The sequence below is a fragment of the Topomyia yanbarensis genome, chromosome 3 (genome assembly GCF_030247195.1).
Source record: "Topomyia yanbarensis strain Yona2022 chromosome 3, ASM3024719v1, whole genome shotgun sequence".
NCBI classification, from domain to species: Eukaryota; Metazoa; Arthropoda; class Insecta; order Diptera; family Culicidae; genus Topomyia; species Topomyia yanbarensis.
The window spans coordinates 278,902,568-278,925,243 of record NC_080672.1 but is presented as its reverse complement, the minus strand read 5'-3'; the positions used below and the strand labels follow the sequence as shown (position 1 = coordinate 278,925,243).

Below are 22,676 nucleotides of genomic sequence, written 5' to 3'. Positions count from 1 at the left end.
AGAAGCAGTTAAGATAGGCACCATCTTCGATTGAAATATTTGTGCACACAAAATTTGTTAAATGACAAAATAATTGTGGGTACCTCTAAGATCAAATTTAACAAACTCACACGTTTAGCTATTAAACAATTTTCTAGGTAACCTAACAAGATTAAACATGACTCACAGCACAAACTGTGACTATAAATGGTTATATACAGACGAGAAATAATCTACTCACGTAATTTTGATATTTTATCGACATGACCCAAACATACGAAAAGTACAGTTATGAAAAAAAAAAAATATTTTACCAAACTACAAACAACAAACAAGCAGTTCAAAGAATGCCAATCGAGTAAGCCACAAGCTAGCAATAAGCCATAACCATTACTTAGTCACAATAGAAATTATAAAGTTGTGAACCTTAGTCGAGGTTTCTCCGGCAGTCGATTGCTTCCGACTCGTTCCCGATAAGGCTGCGTTTGGGATACCTAGGGTAAAAGTTTTACACATATTTAATTAAAATAGAAAATCTTAGAAAATCAAACAGTTTGTAAAAGTGTGGTGGGTGTTGATGGTGAAGGACCGTATCGTAAGCTAGGGGTACAACTGAACTACAAGATTATAAAAAAAAAACAAAAAGAACAATATGCATCCAAAACAATAGTAAAATAATAGAATATATAATTGATTGTTCTCTTGTGGAGTAGGGTAATCAAATTTCTATAAACGGCAAAGTCCCTCAAAACCATGTCCAAGCATGCGTCAAAATTGTTAGTAGGTTGTGAACAGCTTATAAACGTGTTTATGAAGTCGATATCTAAGAGAAGACATCACAATAGGGAGGGAAAGGGGGAGTGGTCGTCTGAATCTTCTTCAGCAAGAAAAAAAACTTTTTATGACTTTTTTTATAAATTCGGGTGAAGCGATTTAATCAAAATTTTTGTGTATTATAATGCATGATTTCAATAAGGAAATTGCTTACTGTTATTTTTTTAATGTTTATATATTTCATCCAAATAATTTCCTTATTGTAAATGCGAGATAAACGAGGTATGTTACATCCATTTTGCACTGCAATGTTGTTGAATAAGCTCCTTATAAATAACCCGCCCTACTAACATAAACCCCTATTCCTGAAACATCTATGAAAGTAGTATGGGTTCCCTGCACTTTCGCAAGTAGATGTTGAACTAATATTCCTTCCCTTCCTCGATGATTGTAAGGACGTGGCCAGGTGTACACTGTGATACTTGTTCCACTATGAAGAAAAAGCGTTAATCCCAAATGTTTTTTTTCTTGCGACACGATATAGTGGATATTTTGGTAAATTTTAGCTGATCATTGTACAGTCACCCACGATTTGTGCAATCGTATATGCTATGCTATGCTATGCAATAATGCATGATTTCAATAACATTCTGTGATTTTTTCATGCAAAAATATTGTGGAGCGACTCGGTGACGAAGCTTTTTGTAATACAACTCTGAAAAAAACACGATTTGTTAACCGCCATTCAAAAACTACTCAACCGATTCTTTTCAAATTTTGCATGCACATTGTATGTAAAAAATACCTATCTCCTACGTTGAGTTTTTGTAAAAAAAATTCAATTAAGGGTGCTTTTTACTCATTTGAAATAGAAATTGCACACTTTCACGAAAAATTCCACCATTTTATGAGTTAAACACCCCCTTAATCGAAAAAATCCACGTAGGGGTTAGGTATTTTTTAGATACAATGTGTATGCAAAATTTGAAAAGAATCGGTTGAGTAGTTTTAGTTTAAGGGTGGCAGTTAACACTGCAAATCGTGTTTTTTTCAGAGATGTTCTACAAAAAGCTTCGTCACCGAGTCGCTCGTCGATTTTTTTGCCTGAAAAAATCACAAAATGTAATTGAAATGATGCATTATAATACAGGAAAGTTTTGATTAATTCGCTTCACCCGAATTTGTAAAAAAATCGCAAAAGATGTATTTTTTCCTTGCTGAGACCCTTAACACCCCCCCCCCCCTGAAGAAGTTTCTTCAATAAATATTTCATAGGTAAACAGGATTCCATTATAAAAAAAATTAAAAAAATGACGGTCTGAATTGTCCCGCAGGGAGGTTCGAATTACCCTTACATTGAAAAAGGATGGGAAAACGCAGAGTTTTGCAAATCGTCACCTAGCTCTGTCATGGAGTGGTGCAAATGCACTTTTATGGCACCAAAATGTAGCTAAGGTTTCAAACTATTAATGGTCGGTGTTATGACCGGACTATGTGACATTGTATAGATTACGAAAAAAACGAGTTAAAAGTTTGAATCGCAACACCCTTTAGATTATAGTTCGAAATTTATTTTTTGCCATAACTCTTGTTTATTATAACAAATTTAAAATCTGGCAAAAGTAGAATGTAGCTGAAGAAACTCTTTATCCAATGCTATCATTATCTCATTTTTAAGATATTACGACTTAGTCCGGTCTGATTTAACACCGACCAATTAGGACCTATGACCGATAAATTCTTTCACATCTATTCACCAAAAAGGGCTTAGGTAGGTCCGGCTTCCCCTACATACTGAAAAATTATTGCAAAGTGTTATACTGCCCATGATCGCATAGTTTTCCCATTTTTCTATGGGATATCTTAACCTTATGGGACTGATTTGCGATCATAGACAGCAATAGGCATGGAAAAACTTGTTCACTTGCGCGATTGTTGCTAGCTGTGGATCACCAAGTAACTAAAATTTTGTACTCACTGATTAACCATGAACAACGAACCAAGGAAGAAGTCGGAAAACTTCACAGTAGGTCACTAGATGGGCAAATTGCGAATGAACAGTGAAGCTTACAATTTTAAGAGCAGCGTCAAATATTCGCTTTTTTCCACTGTATTACTGTATTCGCAGCTAACATAATACATTACAACTGAAGAAAGCTTGCTTGTGAAGTGCGAGCGAACGGTTCGCGATGCGATTTTTCCCATGCTTGGACAGTATAGTGATGTAATAATCGAAAGAGAAAGTAAACAAAGCGAGGCTCTCAATGTTACTTACGTCTCAATCTAAATTTTCTCCAGTATTATTCATTAGATACATTTTCGTAAAACTACCTTCCCTTAGTACTTAAAAAAATCGGAGACACTTTGAAAAATCTCGATTATGCTGGTTTAATTGTAAAAAGTCTAAGATTAAAGCCGTGCTCTGCATCCTGTTGGTCCAAGCTGGGAGCCTGTGAACACGTTCTTAATGCAACGAATATATATTGTACTCCAGATCAGAAAAAAACCAAGTTCGCGGTAGGATATACAAATACACCTACAACTAGTAGTTACAGTGTGCCCATAATATACAATACGATCTTCATCTAATTAAAATCGAATTTTACTTTAGCAGTTCCCAAACTACCTGTTTCCGCTAATAAATTTTGTACTGAAAAATTATTTAATAAATTTGTCACAAACTGAAATTCGAATGAACAAAAACTATCACCAGGTTCAAACAAAAAAAGCGTCTAGTAAAGAGTGCAAAAGTGTGTGAAAGAACGAAAAGAAAAAATGAAAAGTAAAAGTGTTTTGTAAGCATACGAAGCTTTCAGGAGTGATATTGTTGTCAGTAGTTGCACACCTGGTTCGTCGGTGGCCGGGACAGTATACTGGTGCTGTGTCGTCTTCGGGTCAGATGGGACTGCATCCCCTGAAAAGAGATATCGCATGGGATTTGCGCGAATGTTTTTAGATATTCGAAATTGAAAATACATTGACTATGATTCAGAGGATAATAAATGTGTGTTTGAATAATGAAAAAGTATATCAAGAGTGTAGAAACAGATGATCTACATTGCACAATCAAATTATCACTTTAAACAGTTACGGCCGTTGATACTTGATGATCGCTGTATCACTGTTTTCTGCTACAGCATTCGTTACTTTAAATTATTAGTATCACAAACAAACAAAACTGTTTGGATTCTAGTAACAACTACTTACATTAGTTTCAGACATTTGATCAACAACAAAATAAATACACGTGTCTCGCGTATTGCTTACCCTTGGCTTCTTGGCCGAAGCTTTTTTTATTTTGTTCAGATGAGACTCCACAAACCGAATGAACTCATTGCAGACATGCTTTTCGGATTGGATTGGTTTATCTTCAGTGTAAATGTCACAACGTTTCACAGTTCCATCCAAGATTTTCTTCATAGCTGGGTCCTCTCGTGGTAACAGATACATTCGATAGCGCCAATATTTCATGTTCTAGTAATTTAAACATAACGCGATTTAGTATTCAATAAAATACTTCACAGAACTAGAGCCTAACCTCGAGTAATTGAAAGTCTGTATCTCCACGAGTGCAAATATACTGATCCATATAGTTCCAGTTGAAGTTCTCTAACTTCTCTGTGGTGAATTTGACACCAGACACTTCGTACGTGTCGTGCTGAGGAGCATGGAACCGATAGGGGTATCCAACGTTAATCGGTGGGTACGGGTGCCTGAATAAAGCAACAATACAGTGTTTGAACATTACACTCACAATCTGACCTACCTTGGTCGATATCTAGTAACAGTAATAGTTGATCCGCTCAGGGAAATCTTATGAAAAATTCTTCCAATCGACAACAAATACTCTTGCGATTGTTCCTGCGGAGCACGTATCCTGAGAACGGAACTAGACTGGTAGGAGCTTTGCAACTGACCTCCGCAACAAGGGGCCTTTTGTGGATTTGGCGATGGCGTGTCCGGTAGCACAATCAACTGGAAGCCCTTGAAATCGAGTGATACAAAGTAAAAGTTTAGCTTTTTACTTAGAAATATTTCGGATTGATTCGATCAATATGTGATTTACACATTGAACTATTATAATAAACATAGAGCTTATGTGACCGGTAGTAGCATTTACCTGTGCTAATCGTTGTGAAACAAGTTCTTTGAACACTTCATCCGTCGAGAGGGGTTTCTTGTAAATTGCTCGATTCTGTGCAAAGTCAGCGTTCACATCGTCCGGCAATAGCGTGTAGTCCGACACGACATAGTCGTTGTGCAGCGAGCGTTTATCCGGAAAGTAATCCGTTGTTATTGGCAGGCATGCCGGTATGGTTAGCGATTTCCAGTCGACGCCTGGCGCATGTAGTTTTGAAATATACAACAGTTAGCTGTTTGGTTGTCAATAAAGCCAATAAAGTTAGTTGCTCTAATGAATGTTTAAGTGATACACAAGCAATACAAGCGCTAAATTTTGTTAGTCTACACTACGCATGCCAGTTCACATGCACATGCGCCATAGTCATTAGTTTTTTGAATCATACCTAACTAACAACCTATTATGACGAGCATAACTACCGAATACCAAACTACTAATGTTATGAACAATCGGATTTATTAGTATGCCATTCGTTAGTTAGCATTGCAAACACATAACAATGAATATTTCATGTTAGAACACATACCAACCTACTAACATTAATCTCTAACATGCATTTCATGCAATTTAAATTAACTCATTTCACTAAGTCATATTAGTCGTATATAAATTCGAGCAGATGAGTTGTTGGCTCACCAAGTCGAAACAAATACATTATTTGGATGATGATGTTTTTCAGAATTCGTTTTTAAGGTGAAGCGATTCTTGGATAACAGCAAAGCCTCAGTTTTGTTCGTGTTATATATTGGAGATACTACGAACACCTACGTATCTTCCAGTAAACAGCTAATAGAATTTTTAGCCACATATTTCTTTTATTGTAAAAGTAATATTAAAAATAGTTAAAAATTTACAAAAATAATCAAAATACCACGGAATAAAACTATTTGTTCGCTTGTGCTATAGTATGCCTTTATACAGTGATACATAAAGTGATAAAGTTACAAAGTTATTTTATTTTGTGAAAACACGCAATGTTTTGATTATGAAGATAAGCCTAGAAAAAGAAGGCAAAATGATAACACCCATATTAGCTGATATTTTGCTACGCTGGATGCGATGTCCATAAATTGATGCAGCCCGAAGTGGCTCATGATACCGAAGCTCATTTACCTGCGCTCTCCAGTAACCAAAATATCAACTAGATCGGCATGAACCTTCGTTCGATACGATCACAAAATTTGATAGCTCCTGGTCTACTTAGGGGCCGTTCATATACCACGTGCACAAAAAACCCGAATTTTAAGGCAGTGCCTGATAACGCTTGCACATGGCTTCCCAACGCACTGAATTGGTTGGGTCGAAATCGAGCTTCGTAACAGCCAAAGCGACATCCAACTCGTTTGTGACGTTAGAGATATTAAAGCAGAGCGATGCAAAGAAGAGGAAGGGATTTTTATGTCTTTTAAAAGAAGGTATATCAAAAACTAAGCTAAGCTACGCTAAACTTTTAAAAGAAGGTATGCCAAAATCAGACTGACTATAAGCTCTGACAAAATAAAGTATATGGTAATTGACGGCACGGTGTTGGTTCTAAGATATAAATAGACGTGCTACGAGTTCTTATATCTTAGAAGACTAGTGACATGTGAATACGAAGATAGCCGTGAGATAAAAAATGGTTTGCGACTGTAAAAGGGATTTCCTATGATTTGCGTATTCAGCGGACGTTGTGTAGCCTACGGATTCTATGAATACTGCAGATCATTTAAAAATTAAAAAAACACAAATAATAAATGACGTGATTTAGGTAAGAAAACGAAAATCATAAAACCACGGAAGAAAATGTAGAATTAACATGTTTTTTTCAGCAGCTGCATCTGGTTTTGTACTTGCAAATGACTTCTTTGGTGTTCTCGTCGTCGCCAGAGTGCGGAATTGAAGTTGTGCATTCCGGCTAACGTGGTTGCTTAGCTAAGCGACGATAAACATGTTTTTTTAGATTGTCAACTTCAACAACTCCTTAAATTATTATTTTACGACGAGTACTTTCCTTTCACTCGAGCACGTAATGTTTTGAACGAAACCTTGAATTTTTTAGAGGCTAATCGAATGCTGGCGCCTTCTTGAACAGAAACAATTGCGTTCGTTATGTCCTCTTCACTTTAATTTTTGCACTCTGGTTGTAAATTCGGCTATCTAGTTCTCTAAGAAGGAAATTGACCTGGTTTTCAATAAAGCGAGGCCCAGCTCAACTTCAGCATCTTGCAGTAGATAGAATGATCGCTGAAGATTCGTATTAAAGTTGATGAAGCCGCAGTAATCGTTCGAATATAAAATGACTTGAAGAGGATACATCATTGATAGACTAAATACCAACAAAAAATTAATTTTCTTCGCACTTTAATTTTGTAGGATGTTCACCAGTAAAACTTACAAAGGTTGTTTCAAATAACGATACAGCAAAAAGGAATAAATCACAGAATCATTATTATAAGACATGAACATTTCAGGAATGAGGTTGAATAAATGTAGTCATAAACTAATCACTTATGGGAACTTTCTAAGGTAATTCAAAAACCTCAGCAACCATTTCATGTTTATAACTTCAACAATTATGTAGGGGAAAGTCGGTAATGACGAACACTATAGGTAATCAGCCTTATTCTGCATTACGACGCATCACATTTTCGAACGAATGTGGTTCGATTGAAGCAGGCTCCCGTTTGATTTTGCTGTCGTTATTGAGAATGCAAATCACTTTCGTTCGAAAAAGCGATTTGTGGTAATACAGAATAAGGCTGAATATGGACAAGAATGCGTTTCTCAAAAACTGCACAATTAAATAGAAATGTAATGATTTGGTAACATTTTTAAAAGATTTAAAGTGCTTCTGAAAGGTACTGCAATATTATATGCGAAATATCAGATATTTGGTCAAAACGATTTGTTTTTTCGAAAGCATGGTAATGAATATAATTTTTGGATAGTGAAAAATAACGATTAAAACCTGAAAATAGTTGATCGCAGAGTGATTAGAATATAAACACATTTTTTAAATTGGCATCATGGGTATGACTACACAGTAGGTTGCATACTCGTGGGCTATTTTTTAATATCGCTTAATAATGATGTGCTGACAGAAAACAAAATTTATTGATCTGGAAGCGTTTCACTCTGCCCTTGTACTATGCCCATCTTCAGCAATGCCGCTTGTTCGAATTACCCATGGCATATGTCCATCTTTCTCATACCACTTTTGAAATGACGATTTATAGCTTCTTTTCATCCATTAAAGATTTTTAAGCTTAGGGACATTCGCCTCTTTTTTCGGGTTAGAAAACTCTCTAACCCTATATGCGGAGCTGGGACTCGAACCCAGGTGAGCTGCGTACAAAGTAATTGCTCTATCAACTGCACTATGCCTCTTTTTCACAACCATTTTAAACATATTTCTATTTGAATATTTTTATTATAAGTTACTATATTGATAGAATATGATCTCAAATAACGGCTTGCACGCAATCTGCGAGCAATTTGAATTGAATTGAATTTGCCATTTGACCTTAAGGTGTCTTTAATGCACAGTTCCTCTTACTCATTTTTTTAAGTTTTGACGAAAATGTTTCGTTTGCCTGCGGAAAACAGATCGAGATAATAAAATAATAATAAGTTAAACGAGAGCAATTATGTGAACAAAATTGTCTCAGAGGCAGGATGAAAACCTGCACCCTTTGGATCCCCCGTCCAACGCACTAATTCTTATACTTATCTCCGAGATATTAAGTCCCTGGAAGAACACATGATCATCGCATTAATGATAACAATACTTGTTCGACTCTTAAGTGAGATCACATGATAGCCTCGATTATCTGAGAAATGAAAAATTTAACCTAATAGCTTCGTTTCTTAAACAAAACTATAACCGTATTATCGAATTTAATGGATTGGAATTGTCTGATTTTGTTAAATATTTGAATCTGATATGTTATTGTTTTTTTATGTGCCATCGGACTATCCCAACAACTTATTCCGCAACCTATGTACATTAATTGTACACCTAACGGCGCACCGTTGCACCTGTTGGTATGTGCAGTGCTTTATGGCCGCACCTGGGACCGCGCACCCGGCTTCCCATGAGCGTTATTGCGGCTCAGAGGCCGTTCTTTCATGTTGCTCAGGGATACATTGCTACTATACACATGCATACATACCGGCATTCATTCGTACATACATATCAACTGTTTGGCACAAGTTTGTTGCAAAGAGCGTGTAGTGTCGTGTCATCTAGTCTGTCCAATTCTGTGGACAATCATCCTACCATCGCGTTGGAATCAACGTCATAGTGGAGAATTTCACATTGAATCCGCTTCCATCACTCAATAATCTTTTTGTCTCCTAGGTCCGAAGCGGATCAATCGACTGTTAATGCGTACGGTGATAATGCTAGCAATGTTAGTCCTTATTCGCAAATACTTTTTCCTACAATTATGCTGTTTCACATTCATCTTAAAACGGAATTTGATCATCCCTGTTCTAGTTAATGTTGGTAGTATATGGATCACGCAAATCCTCAATTTTTCCATTATCATTATTCTCAATAACATTGAAATCATTTCGAAGTTTTACAAAACTAATCTCAACCCATAAATAATTTAGAAATATTTATCCGTGATTCCCCATAAAGTTTGCTCGAATCGAAAGTACATCTGGTTCGACACGAACAGGTCACACCGACCCGAAAAGGCTATTCAGCGTTTCTAGGAGCTGCTGGTCGATTTAAATAATCATAAAAAACAAGTCCTGAATAATGATCTATCTTTTAGGTGCCAGTCCTGTACTCCTTTCCTGAACTAGCCTCATACCCAAAGTCAAAAGACTCGACAACTAGCATGTCTCCCATCTACTTGTAAGTAGAAGCATACGTCTTCCAACCAGTCATGAAGACTTCCGAACCAATGACCATGCCAGTCGAATGCCACAGGCTCAGCGCCATCCCGTACAGTTTCTGAACTGTTTGAGCTGCAATTAAATGTGTTTTAGTCCTGCGTACAAATTTCAATGCTCAAGGAGCTCTACTGGCGCGAATACCAACTGTCGTAAGCGAAAAAAACATATATCACTTTATACATATTCCCTAATCTTATAATCAAGAAAGGCTGTCTTCTGATTCTAATGCGGAAACGCTAATGATGTGACCATCAAGAATACAACAGACAACCCTAATTGACCCCCTTCGATACCAGTTTGGTCTTACCAAGCCGTAACTCGGATGGTGTCGTGAAAACTGCCAAATAGGGTTTAAGAGCAGCTTGAAGAAACATCTGATGTTGCTCCAAATGTATGTGATATCTAAGGGTGACTTGAATAGTTCCATCGAGCCTAGCTTGCATACCTTACATAACTAGTCTCACTGTTCTCCATACATTCACTGTTAAATATTGTAATACGACAAAAATCTTACTTTCAAGGATCATATTGAAAGAATTCAATCAAAATGCAACAAATATATTAAATGTTTATATTCTCTAATAAACAAAAATTCTAGGCTCTGCCTATTCATCCAATTATGTCAAAAATCAAGACTGATGATTTTCGATTCAAATGAAACCTTTTACGTTTCACCTGTATGGAAGACTAGGTATTTTTCACTGACAATCAGACCATTTTGACTAAAGAGCATTTCTTAAAAGCGCGTATGAGTTTTTACATGCACTGCATTAAAAAAAATAAAATATACTGCCATTTATACAGCAAAAATATCCAAGAATTAGTAGTAGGGAATTGATCCTTGTTTGCGAAACAAGTATACACTGAAGAAAACGTTGTGACATTTTCCAAAAACGTTGCATCATTTTTCAAAAAAATTTAATTAGATTAAAAAAACAATATTTTTTTTATTTGGTGGCTGATATAAAACGTACACATGTAATGTAAACTAAAAGTATAATCAAACAAAATTAAGAAGAAAAAAAAATCTGTTCTCGAAAGATTGAAATCTTCAATGTTTCTAGAGTGGCAAATTCGGTTAATCAAAATTTAAGATATATTTTAAAACCTTTCTTTGACAAAAAACTCAAAAATGCTATTTTTAACTATTTTATCGTGATATATCTAAGGAAAATATTTTTTCTACCTTAATAACAATTAGCACATAACAAGTGCAATCAAAATAAAAAGAACGACTCAAAGAGTGCCATTAAACCAGAAATGTTACTAGAGTCGTGTAATGCTGGATACTTCCAACTAGATATAATGAATTGACAACCACACATAATGAATTTCTTCGAAATGCATTAGTGTTACTTAGATTTAGAGAATTACTTCAACGAATTGTTGATTAGTGAAAAATTCACTAAAAGGGACCATCCTACCCTAAAATATATCACTCAACTTCAACAAATAGTAACTACAATACGCATACATAATTAGTCACAGGGGTACGAAATTCACGACCGGAAAGTGCAAAAATCTACAGCAACACATGTAGGGTTGAACATGAAAATAAACACCATATGAATATCTCTGTATACCAACCGCTACTCGCCGAAATTTAAGAGATATGTGCAAAGAGTAAATAGATACAATTGAAAGAAGAAAAAAACTAAAGTGAGGTCACAAAAGCCATTTACGGGAGAAGGTGAGCAACATGTAAAAGCACAAGAAAACGAATATTTAAAAAGCTATAGCGTTCTGAAATATAAATTTCTAAAGATAAGTATCTGACAAATTTCCAACCTATAATGACTCTTCCAGCTGCAACACAGGGATCACACGAAGAAACAACATTTAGATAATTGCGGTCGGATTCGTAGCACATGTAGGTAGCACAATTTGTTCATATTTTTGTCGATGGAAGAAAAGAAGAGCACGCGTGGTAGATGATCGGTAAATTAATAGTAGACAGTTGTTTGTGATGTGTAGCACGAATAGTAGCGGTAGCAGGGTTGATGTTTGGTGTATGAAATCGTCGAAGACGTTGGGACCCCACGTAGCCACATATTGTTGTGTTGCCAATCGTCGATTGCGGTGTCATTAATTTTTGGGAGTGTGTGATTCACAACACAAGATATTTGTTGGTAGTTCACATAGTTTCAGTTCGCGCAAGTCACATTATTCAGTACGCATTTGTTATTGATAATAGAGAATAACATTAATAATTCAAGTAAAACATCAACATTTCATTGAATCGATCAGATTGATGGATGGGACGATGAAAGCACATGAAACGTAAAAATATAGATTAATTTAATTAATTATGTCTAAATAAATGCATTAATAGATGGGCGAAGTGTCATTTGATTAAAAAATAAAAAAAAACAATCGTTACTATAATGGTAATCTGAAAAATAATTAAAGACAAAAATATCGGGAAGCAATTGAGAAAATGCCCCGAAAATACCTGTGGTAAGCGAGGGAGTCCACTCCTGTTCGCCAGTGACGCCCCACAACAGTGTGAGACTTTTTGACGGTGTAACTGTTACGGTAGGTCCTGCAGCCGAGTGCAGAACTCCGGATTTTTTACGATTGCCTAAAAAAGATGAGAAAAAATATAGATCGTACATAATTCACTTGGACTTATTATCGGCTGATAAAATGTAATTTTAAAACAGTAATCAAATCATTCTAAAAATGCTAGCACATTTAAACTGCTAAAAAATTATTGAATGATTTCTGTAATGTTTATGTTTGTCTGAAAATGATTTCAACGTATCTATATTGATTAGAAAGGTAAAGTTTCACACGTTTGTGAATAAGATTTTGTTCTATTTGTACTCTAAACCTAAGTCGTTGTGGAAGTATGTGGATGAGCAGCGAAAAGAATCCGGGCTACCATCTTGTATGTCATTAAATGGAGTTTTAGACATCGACACTAAGGAAATCTATCAGCTGTTTTCCGACAAATTTTCAAGTGTTTCCGACGGGCGTCTTACACAACAACAAGTGCCGCTGTCGCGATCCTCACTCCTTCTTTAGGACACTCCATCAACCCAATTTGCGTCGATAATGCTGCTATTCTTGTAGCTAACTCCAAACTGAAGGTATTTAGTTCTGCGGGTCCAGATGGTGTACCCTCGATTTTTGTTAAAAAGTACATCAGCGCGCTTCTTGAAGCCCTTTTTACGAGTCTTCGAGTATCTCTCGCTACTGGAATACTTCCTACTTGTTGGAAACCGGCCCACATTTTTTCGGTTTACAGAAACGGAAACAAATTGAACATCGATAATTATCGAGGAATTTCTTTTTTAAGTGCGGTAGCCAAACTATTCGAGCTGGTTGTTTTAGACCCTATTTTTTTTCACTGTAAGCACTACATCGCATACGATCAACACGGTTTTATGCCTAAACGATCGCAACGACAAACCTGCTCTCATTCACCACGTATGTATTCGATGGATTCACTGCTGGACTGCAAACCGATGCTGTTCACATGGATATATCCGCGACCTTCGACAAAATCAACTATGATATCGCAATATCGAAGCTAGATGAACTCGGTTGTCACGCACGGTTAACTTCTTCGCTGGCTTCGTTCCTAGCTCGATGAAAGGCAATTCCAAATCAGCATCAGCAGGACTATCTATCTGCACCATTTCTCGCTACATCTGGCATCCCGCAAGGAAGTCACCTCAGAGCAGTAATATTTCTTTTCTATTTTAATGACGACAACATCAAACTACAAGGACTAGGGATGGACGAATAAATCACGAATCGAGCAAAAGAATCGACTCTTCAAAAAGAATTAATGAAACGCGATTCACTAAAAAAGTGACTAATTATTATGAGCCCAATGAGATCTAACAAGCACCGAATGAGTCGATTTGACAGTTTGCCATGATAATAAATGTTTAGAGCAAATGAAACAAAATGAATGATAACCACTGAACACTGTTTGTCTTCACGGAATGAACAAAACTCCGACATAATGGTCAAATGTTTGCTTCAATCAACCGAAGGTGAAGCAAAGCCCTCTCATAGTTTCCAAATTGGCACAGCTACTGCTTGATCATTTGAAAAGATTTTGACAACATCGCGTCTACATAGGAAGTCTCGCCAAATCCAACAGTTGCAGCTAAATATGAGATTGTCAAATAATAGCAGAACCTCTTCTCACACTCAGATGTCATTCAACTATTCGATGGAACGAAAGAAAATTAGTTTACCCTACTCTTTTCGAAATTATGCTTAAAGGCTTATTCGAGAAACATAAAATGAATTGATCAATTATTGAAAATAGACCTATGATAGAAAATTACTTCAAATATGTATAACACGAAACCGTTTCTTAAAGGCCTGGATTTTTTTTGTTTTATCTCAATCATTTTTCAAAGTAATAAAACGAGTCACTGAATCGATCAAAATCTAATACGGTGCAAACTAAATCGGTTTGCCCATCTCTAACAAGGACCCCGCCTCTCCTTCGCCGACGATATGATTTTTCGACAGATACGGGAATCAGCCGATAACGATTTTCTTCAAAATGGACTGGACAGCTTCTGTATGTGGTGCGAAGGCAGCTAGAGTTCATCTTCCGCTTACCAATAATCTTCAAGAACGTATGCTGTCTTAAGTCGCTTTATTGCGCGTTGGTCCGCTCAATTTTAGAATATTGTTCTGCTGATTGGAATCCGTACTACCAGAACAGATTGACAGAGGCTGTTCAACGCCGGTTAATCCACTTTGCCCTTCGACATCTCCCATGGCGAAACAGATTCCAACAGCCGAGCTACGAAAGCCATTGCCAGTTAATACACCTCGATACACTCAGCATCTGAAGAGACTGCTCTTGAGCCTCATTCATCTCGGAATTACTCTCTACCAGAATGGATTGCTCTACAAACTTAGAACGCCTGAATCTTCAAGACCGCATTGAAACACTATGTACTAACTCTTTTCTGCGACTATCTTTTAGGAGAACCAACTACGGTCGATACAGCACTGTTACCGGACATCAGCGGGTTTTCAATAGAGTTTTCACAGTATTCGACATCTACCGGATTAGAAATACGATTAAAATAAGTTTTTGTCTATTCATAAATATAATTAGGCTAAGAACCACAACTGGGGCCAAGGGGTCTGTTGGTGTTGAAACAACAAATAAACAAATCGCATCCTGACTCAAAAGGCGTCCAAGCCACATAAAATTGACCACAAAAAAAACAAAAACGAAATTACTTCGGATCCCGACGCCTCACGCATGCTAGACATCCGACATCAAAAATAGGAATTCAACCCCGAAATTCCAAATGTCAACATCTCAAATAATAATTCGAAGCACATTCTTCTTTTGAGCCTAACAAGAACTATTTTGGATGGATCTGAAAAAACAATATAAAAGCGTGGTCCGATTCAACCCATGGTTGGGGTAATTCGGGCCTTAATAGTCTTACTCTAAAAAACATGCGCGCTAAAACTTTCCTGCCTCATAAATCCTTATTACAGATATCCAAATTGGACAAGACCCTTTTAGTACATAATGGCATTATAAATTACCTTTATTTTCGATAATCCACTTTAAATCCTCATCATTCAGTCGACTGTCCGACGAAGTGATACTACTTTGCCGGCCATGCCGACCCCAGGTACAAGTTGATGTATGTGCATACTCGCTGCTTGTGTCTAAATCGAAGGCAGCATAGTTCACAGCCTTGATGGTAGTAGGGACGGCTTGATAGTGGTGCTGCTGGATCAGTACACCTTGTGGACCCTATAAAGTGATTCAATTATATCCACTATGCTCCACACTAATGGCGATATACAAACCTTTGGGAAAATATGCGTCCATCGCCGTCTATTGGAAGTCAACTTAATCGTAACATGCGATGGATCGAAAGGGTTAATCAAGGCTCGCCCAGTTCGAACTACCGGTCCACTCGATGATCCGAAGCTACGATTGACACACTTCTCGTTGGTCTGCTCCGTTGTGCTGAGTGAGCTATTGTGAGAAGTCACACTTAAATTTAGCATGTTATTAATGTTGTGATGTATATCCGGATCAGACATTTTTCTCCGCAAATCAGATGGCGATGATATGCTATCCCATTCACGATTGTTACCATACATTCCGAATCCATCCAAACTAGGAACTGAAGTTTTTTTTGTTCGAGCCACGCGTTGCAGCGAACAAGTACCATGTACCGTAGGCATTTGAAATATTTGATCGTCAAACGCATCATAATCGAAAAGACAGTTGTGGATGTATTCGTTCTTATTTTCCTTTTTAGGAAGTTTTAGTCTGAATGCATCTGAAGATTCCTGAGATGCTGTCTCTAACGCTATCGGTGGTGGTTTTATCCTTGGAATGAACGTGGAGTACGCTACTTTTTTATTGGTTGAATAAAAACTTAGGTTGATCCAATGCGGCATCGAGTAATCATCGATTGATGTGAGGGAGTCTTTGTTGTGAAATTTCAATAATGGCACAGCATGCAATGGCTGTTCACCGACGCAAACTAAGTCACTTCCAACACCATTATCAATTATTCGTTGTTTTGTGATATTCGTCAATTCGCGGTCTACTTCGAAAACACCCACGCCAGGAGTAATCACAACAGAAAGTTGACCGGTACGATCAAAACTTCTATCCAAATAGTGTTTTTCAAATACATTGAGCGAGATATTGAGCACTTCAAGAAAATTTCCCTGCGCAGCAGTGGAATTCGTTGCTTGCGGAACCTTCACATCTAAATTCGGTCGTACATGATACTTAAGCACAACATCACGATATCCAGTAAACAACCGTCTGAGCTGCACTAACGTAGAACTCCAATCATCGCAACGCTCATTCTGAATCGCTACACGATAAAAATCTTCGTAGAATCGACCTTTGTAATCTATTTGAAGACACTCCCGCATATGTAGCGGAAACTCATCAAGACATTTTGCAGCATAAAACGTTCTCGAGAACATCACAATAGTCACCTCGTGATTGCTACCCAACTTTTTCCACTTTGTGTATAAATCTGCAAGAAACCCATTCACAGCTTTTTCGAAATACAAATCTCCATGTATGTCGAAATCCCACATTTCGGACGACATCTGAATGAACAGGTACACCATAGAGGTATTACTTCTAAAAACTACCTTGGTGTCCTCCGTGATCACCCCACAGGCAACCCGATCTCCCTGCGACCACATTTCGTAAACCTGACATCGAATACAACCTTCGCAGTATTCGATTTTTTTGTTTAGATAAACGCAGGTATTTGTGAGATACGTTTTCAGTCGCCACATCTCTGATCTACCCATATACTGATCCTTGAATGTTATTTCCACGGAATCCAATGCAACGTCGCAAGGGTCCATCTTTTGCATGAAAACATCTTTATATGACTTTAGATTGAAGGATACGGCAATGTTCGCCTCCACGCTAATGGTTTCCCGGCTCATCACATCGTCGGTTAGACACGTCACCTGCAGCAGTAAACGAACGTTGTCATCTTCCGGATGATAGATTTCTACAATATCGCCCAACTTTAGATCCGGATGATCTTTTGAGTTAAGCAGTAAATCTTCGGCTATAAAACAGAAAAATAATGAATGTGTTCCATATTGATGGTTAACTATTTAGTCGAACTTACAATTAAAACTCCTCTGATGCGTAATGATTTTGAACAGCTTTTTCATTTTACTCGTACTCTCTCCTTAATCGTTGAAGTAGTAAAATTCAAGTGATTAATAAACCTCAAAAATGGCTCAAGCTAACAAATGTTGATATGAGAGCTATTTCTAGAATTTATTATCACCATTGCATTATCGTTGCTTATTGTTTACACAGAACGTTAGCATTGGCAGATTGAACTGAACACACAGATTTGATTCCTGAACTTGCAAATTTTTTGCATATATGCTCATAACACATCAGAACTCCATTTCACAATATCATGTTTCATTTGATAAAACACTTACTTAGCAACTACTTAAAATATTTCCTACTAGTGAAAAAAATTATAAACTGCTGCTGCTGAAGATTTTGCGAAAAAGACAAATCAGATGTTTTTGACATGTTTATAATAGCAGGGTTGTCACACGGTTATTTGAATTTTGTGAGCACGCTCAACAAACCTTACTCAGCCTTTGAGTGACGCGAAGTTGGAATTACTCATTTTGAGTAGGTAATACCCGGTCAAAAAAAAACGGACGAACATGGTCAGGCCATTTAAACAGTTTGACGTTTAACTCAACTCGCCTGTGCTAATTGCCCCTAGGAACAAATGCAATTTGCGAATGCGATTTAAAGGCGATTTCAACAATTAGACAAATTTTCTGGCGGCTGGAAAGGACTTGGTTGTTTTTGCGTTTTTCAAACATGGCGGTTCATGTTTGGTTTAAGGTTCAAGTTACCTTTTTTAAGCATGTGTTAGAATTGAACGCTTGGTAGTGTGCGTAGAAAAATTTGTGTTCAGCTTTGCCACCGGATTATCCATTTAAACCTTTTTAAAACTCTAAAAGAAGAATATCAGTCGATTTATTAGATCATCACGATTCAATTCATGCAAAATACCTGCTGGAAAAACCATCGGCTTAGCTAAATGGTGCTTTTGAAAAAGTGGCTGTGGTTTTTTCATTGCGCAGTTGTGTTGCGTACCCCAGCTCGGTGTGGTAGTGTGATAAAAAATCACAGCCACTTTTTCAAAAGCACCATTTAGCTAAGCCGATGGTTTTTCTAGCAGGTATTTTGCATGAATTGAATCGTGATGATCTAATAAATCGACTGATATTCTTCTTTTAGAGTTTTAAAAAGGTTTAAATGGATAATCTGGTGGCAAAGCTGAACACAATTTTTCTTACGCATACTACCAAGCCTTGAGGTAACTTGAGCCTTAAGCTTAAAATAGTTTTTTTTAAACAATTGGCGTGTTCTCGCTTGTATTTTGTTTGTCTATCGCACTTCGTTTAGCCAACGAATGTGGGAAATTGTGGAATCGTGTGTAAATATAGTGGAACAAGATCTCTGACCTAAACTCTTAATAAAAGTCAGATTGTGGTAAGTTTTGGTGTGCAATGCCAATTTCACCATTGATTCTTCCTATAGTTTGGTGGTGATTATTTAGTGTAGTGATAATTTTATGTGAGTAGATAATGAATCCGAAAATAAGTATTATTTGTAATTTTCATATTGGGCAATTAAGGGCGATTAAATCGCGCGTTCCCTGGGCGCTATAGGGGCGATTTAAGGGCGGGTAAAGCGGCTAAAAAATGACGGCGGCAAATCGCCCAAATGTTGCATTTGAAATAGCCCCCAAATTGCCAGCAAATTGAGGGGCAATTAGCGCATCCGAGTTGGCAAATAGCCCCCCGTTAGCCAGCAACTTGCCCTTTTTGACTGGGTAAGTTTAGGCGATCCGGGATAGAAAGTTACAGTTACGCGCAGAAAAAACTTACAGTGAATTTAACGAAAGTTTGTTTTAAAAGCAACAAGCTTTTCGTTTGGTCTATGGCTTATGCAGATTTCTTGTTGAATCAACAATTATAACAAAACAAATTATTATTGCTAACATTCCAACTAAAAAAAGTTAATTGAACACAGTTTTCGTGTTTAGATCAAGCTAAATTTGTTTGTTTTGATAAAACTAATTACTTAGATTAAAACCTGTTTTAATCCACCTAGAGGTGCAATTGTGCCTTTCTCATTTCTCCAAACTATGATTTAATAGCTGGTTCGTACAATATAACATTATAAAAATGTCTTTCATTCTTATTACACTTGGTAAGTATATATAAGAGCACGTATTTGCATTCATCGCGGTATCGGTTTGAATCGGAGTTTTCTATGTGATCGCACTCCACAACCCGTAACTCCGGAGCCGGAAGTCGGATGGAGATGGAATTTAATATCAGTTTCCGGGGACGCAACACCTTTCATTTGAGACTAAGTTGATCAAATCGGTCTAGCCATTTTCGAGAAACCAATATAACCGTTATTCTGAATTTGGATGCTTCCGTATCCGTCGATGGTGGCCAGTGTGGCCAAAGAGACTTTGAATGACTGTTGGGGACCTAAATCTACAAATTCAACAGTTGTATTTACATTTTGGAAAAAAATTCACCTTTTTACATTCATTGCAAAATTCGTTAGAATCGGGATTTGCTGCGTGATCGTACGTATCACCCTGTAATTCAGGAACCAGAACTCGGATCCACACAAAATTCAACAGCAGCTGATGGACCTTTCATTTAAAATCAAGTTTGTCAAAATCGGATCAGAAAATTCCGAGAAACCGATGTGGACAAATCAACAAATTTTGTTTTGTAACCATACTCTTCAACTCGTAATCCGGAACAAGATGTCGGTTGAAAATGAAATTCAATAGCAACCTATGCGAATATTATACCTTTCATATGAATCTTAGTTTGTAAAAATCGGTTCAGCCATCTCCAAGTAACCGATGTGGACATTTTGTTAACAAATCCGCACATACACACACATACATACATACATACATACATACATACATACATACATACATACATACATACATACATACACACATACATACACACATATATTTTGGTGCGGAAACAACTCTCCAGTGCAAGCACTTGGACGAGTTCACGACCGCAGAAGACGTCGTCGCAGCCGTCAAGGAGCACTGCGGCGTCACAATCGAGCGGGCCTCTGTGCGATTGAGGGATGGACCCTCTGGCACCCAAGTAGCCTACCTCAGGCTACTGAATGCGGATGCCAAAAAGGTAACCGAGAAAGGGAAGCTGAAGATCGGCTGGTCGGTATGCCCTATTAGTATACCCCAGCCGCCTTCAGTGGACAGGTGCTATCGGTGCCTAGAATCCGGCCATAAAGCTTACGAATGCAAAGGCATAGACAGGAGCAAGCTATGTCGTAGATGCGGCGAGGAGGGGCATAAAGAGCGGGGGTGCACTAAGGCATATAAGTGCCTTATCTGCACCGCTAAGAAGCAAGCCCATAAACATGCTATGGGCGGACCTTCGTGTCCCTTCGGCGAGTTAAATAAGAAGAAGCCGTGAGAGTCACACAGCTAAATCTTAACCATTGTGCAGCAGCCCAACAGCTGCTGTGGCAGTCGGTCTCGGAGTCGAGGACAGATGTCGCCCTCTTATCAGACCCGTACAGCATCCCTGCCGGCAACGGCAATTGGGTGTCGGACGGGTCTGGAATGGTGGCAATCTGTACAACGGGAAGGTTCCCGGTTCAAGAGGTAATACACCCCTCCGCCGAGGGTGTGGCGATTGCCAAGATCAATGGTGTGTTCTATTGCAGCTGCTACGCCCCACCAAGGTGGCCAATAGAACAGTTCTACCAGATGATCGACAGGCTCTCGTCGGACCTCGTGGGCCGGAAACCGGTAGTAATAGCGGGAGACTTCAACGCTTGGGCAGTGGAGTGGGGCAGCCGCTGTACAAATAGCAGGGGTCAAGCGCTAATGGAAGCGTTTGCGAAACTCGATACTGTGCTAGCTAATGATGGCTCCGCTAGTACATTCCGTAGAAACGGAGTGGAGGCGTGGATTGATTTGACCTTTGCCAGCCCGAGTCTGGCTCCAGGCATGGAATGGAGGGTAGACGAAGGCTACACCCATAGCGATCATCTAGCAATCCGCTTTAAGATCAACTATGGTGTGCAGCATCCGAGGACGGGAGATCCCTGTCAGGTACGCGGGTGGAAGTCCAATCACTTCGACAGCGAAGCTTTCACCGCGGCCCTGGGACTGGAGGCCAACACCGACAGTCTAAGCGGGGATGCGCTGGTAGCTGTTCTATCACGCGCGTGCGACGCCACTATGCCGAGAAAAACACTGCCAAGAAACGGTAGATGCCCGGTATACTGGTGGAGTGCCGAGATTGCAGCTCTACGGTCAGCCTGTCTCAGAGCTAGACGTAGGATGCAAAGAGCTCGCACCGAGGATGCAAGAGAGAACCGCCGTGAAGCGTTTCGAGCTGCGAAATTAGCCCTTAACAAGGCTATTAAAAGCAGCAAGAGAGCGTGTTTCGACAACCTGTGTGAGAGTGCCAACGCGAATCCGTGGGGTGACGCCTACCGGATTGTGATGGCCAAGACAAAAGGGGGCTCCTCACCCCCAGAACGGTCTCCGGACCGGTTGGCAACGATTATCGAAGTACTCTTCCCGTCTCGAGCCACAAGCCCCTGGCCACCTGCACTACGAGACAGTGCGGGCACGGTCGAAATGGTGGCTCTAGTGACGAATGAAGAACTACTCGCAGTGGCTAAATCCCTAGCAATGAACAAAGCTCCAGGGCCGGATGGAGTTCCAAACAACGCTCTCAAGGCAGCGATCATAGCGAACCCGAACATGTTCAGGCTAGCTATGCAGAGATGCCTTGACGAGTGCCGTTTCCCCGATAGATGGAAAAGGCAGAAACTGGTGCTGTTGCCGAAGCCCGGGAAGCCGCCAGGCGACCCATCGGCGTACAGACCAATCTGTCTGATAGACACGACTGGCAAACTGCTTGAGAGGATCATCCTCAACAGGCTCACCCCGTACGCGGAAGGTACGGACGGTCTGTCAAGCAACCAGTTTGGCTTTCGGAAGGGTAAGTCCACAGTGGACGCTCTCAACTCAGTGATAAATACTGCCGAGATAGCGATCCAACGAAAAAGGCGAGGTATTCGATACTGCGCGTTAGTGACACTTGACGTGAAGAACGCATTTAACAGCGCAAGCTGGGATGCCATCGCGCTCTCGTTACACCGGCTTAGCCTACCGGTGGGTCTGTACCGGATCCTGGAAAGTTACTTCCAAAACCGCGTACTGATATACGAGACCGATGCCGGTCAGAAAAGGGTTCCGATTACCGCCGGAGTCCCGCAGGGCTCGATCCTAGGCCCGGTGCTATGGAACCT

General features: G+C 38.9%; 1 protein-coding gene across 3 annotated transcripts; it reads right to left on the bottom strand.

The window, feature by feature from the left end:
* Positions 1 to 272: 272 nt before the first annotated feature.
* Positions 273 to 17,812, bottom strand: LOC131689306 (GATOR complex protein Iml1-like). Of its 3 annotated transcripts, none has more exons than XM_058974300.1 (12): positions 17,581 to 17,812; positions 17,416 to 17,478; positions 15,599 to 17,352; positions 15,329 to 15,542; positions 12,237 to 12,365; positions 11,573 to 11,590; positions 4,874 to 5,091; positions 4,520 to 4,737; positions 4,292 to 4,466; positions 4,021 to 4,227; positions 3,599 to 3,667; positions 274 to 473 (listed from the first exon to the last, which is right to left on the bottom strand). In XM_058974300.1, exons 2-12 carry the CDS (start codon positions 17,459 to 17,461, stop codon positions 390 to 392), a joined length of 3,132 nt encoding a protein of 1,043 aa, XP_058830283.1. In that variant the 5' UTR covers positions 17,462 to 17,478; positions 17,581 to 17,812; the 3' UTR covers positions 274 to 389. The 3 variants fall into 3 exon arrangements, with proteins under 3 accessions (XP_058830285.1, XP_058830283.1, XP_058830284.1); XM_058974301.1 differs by having other exon boundaries at positions 17,744 to 17,808; XM_058974302.1 differs by lacking the exon at positions 11,573 to 11,590 and having other exon boundaries at positions 273 to 473; positions 17,416 to 17,812.
* Between the last annotated feature and the right edge of the window lie 4,864 nt (positions 17,813 to 22,676).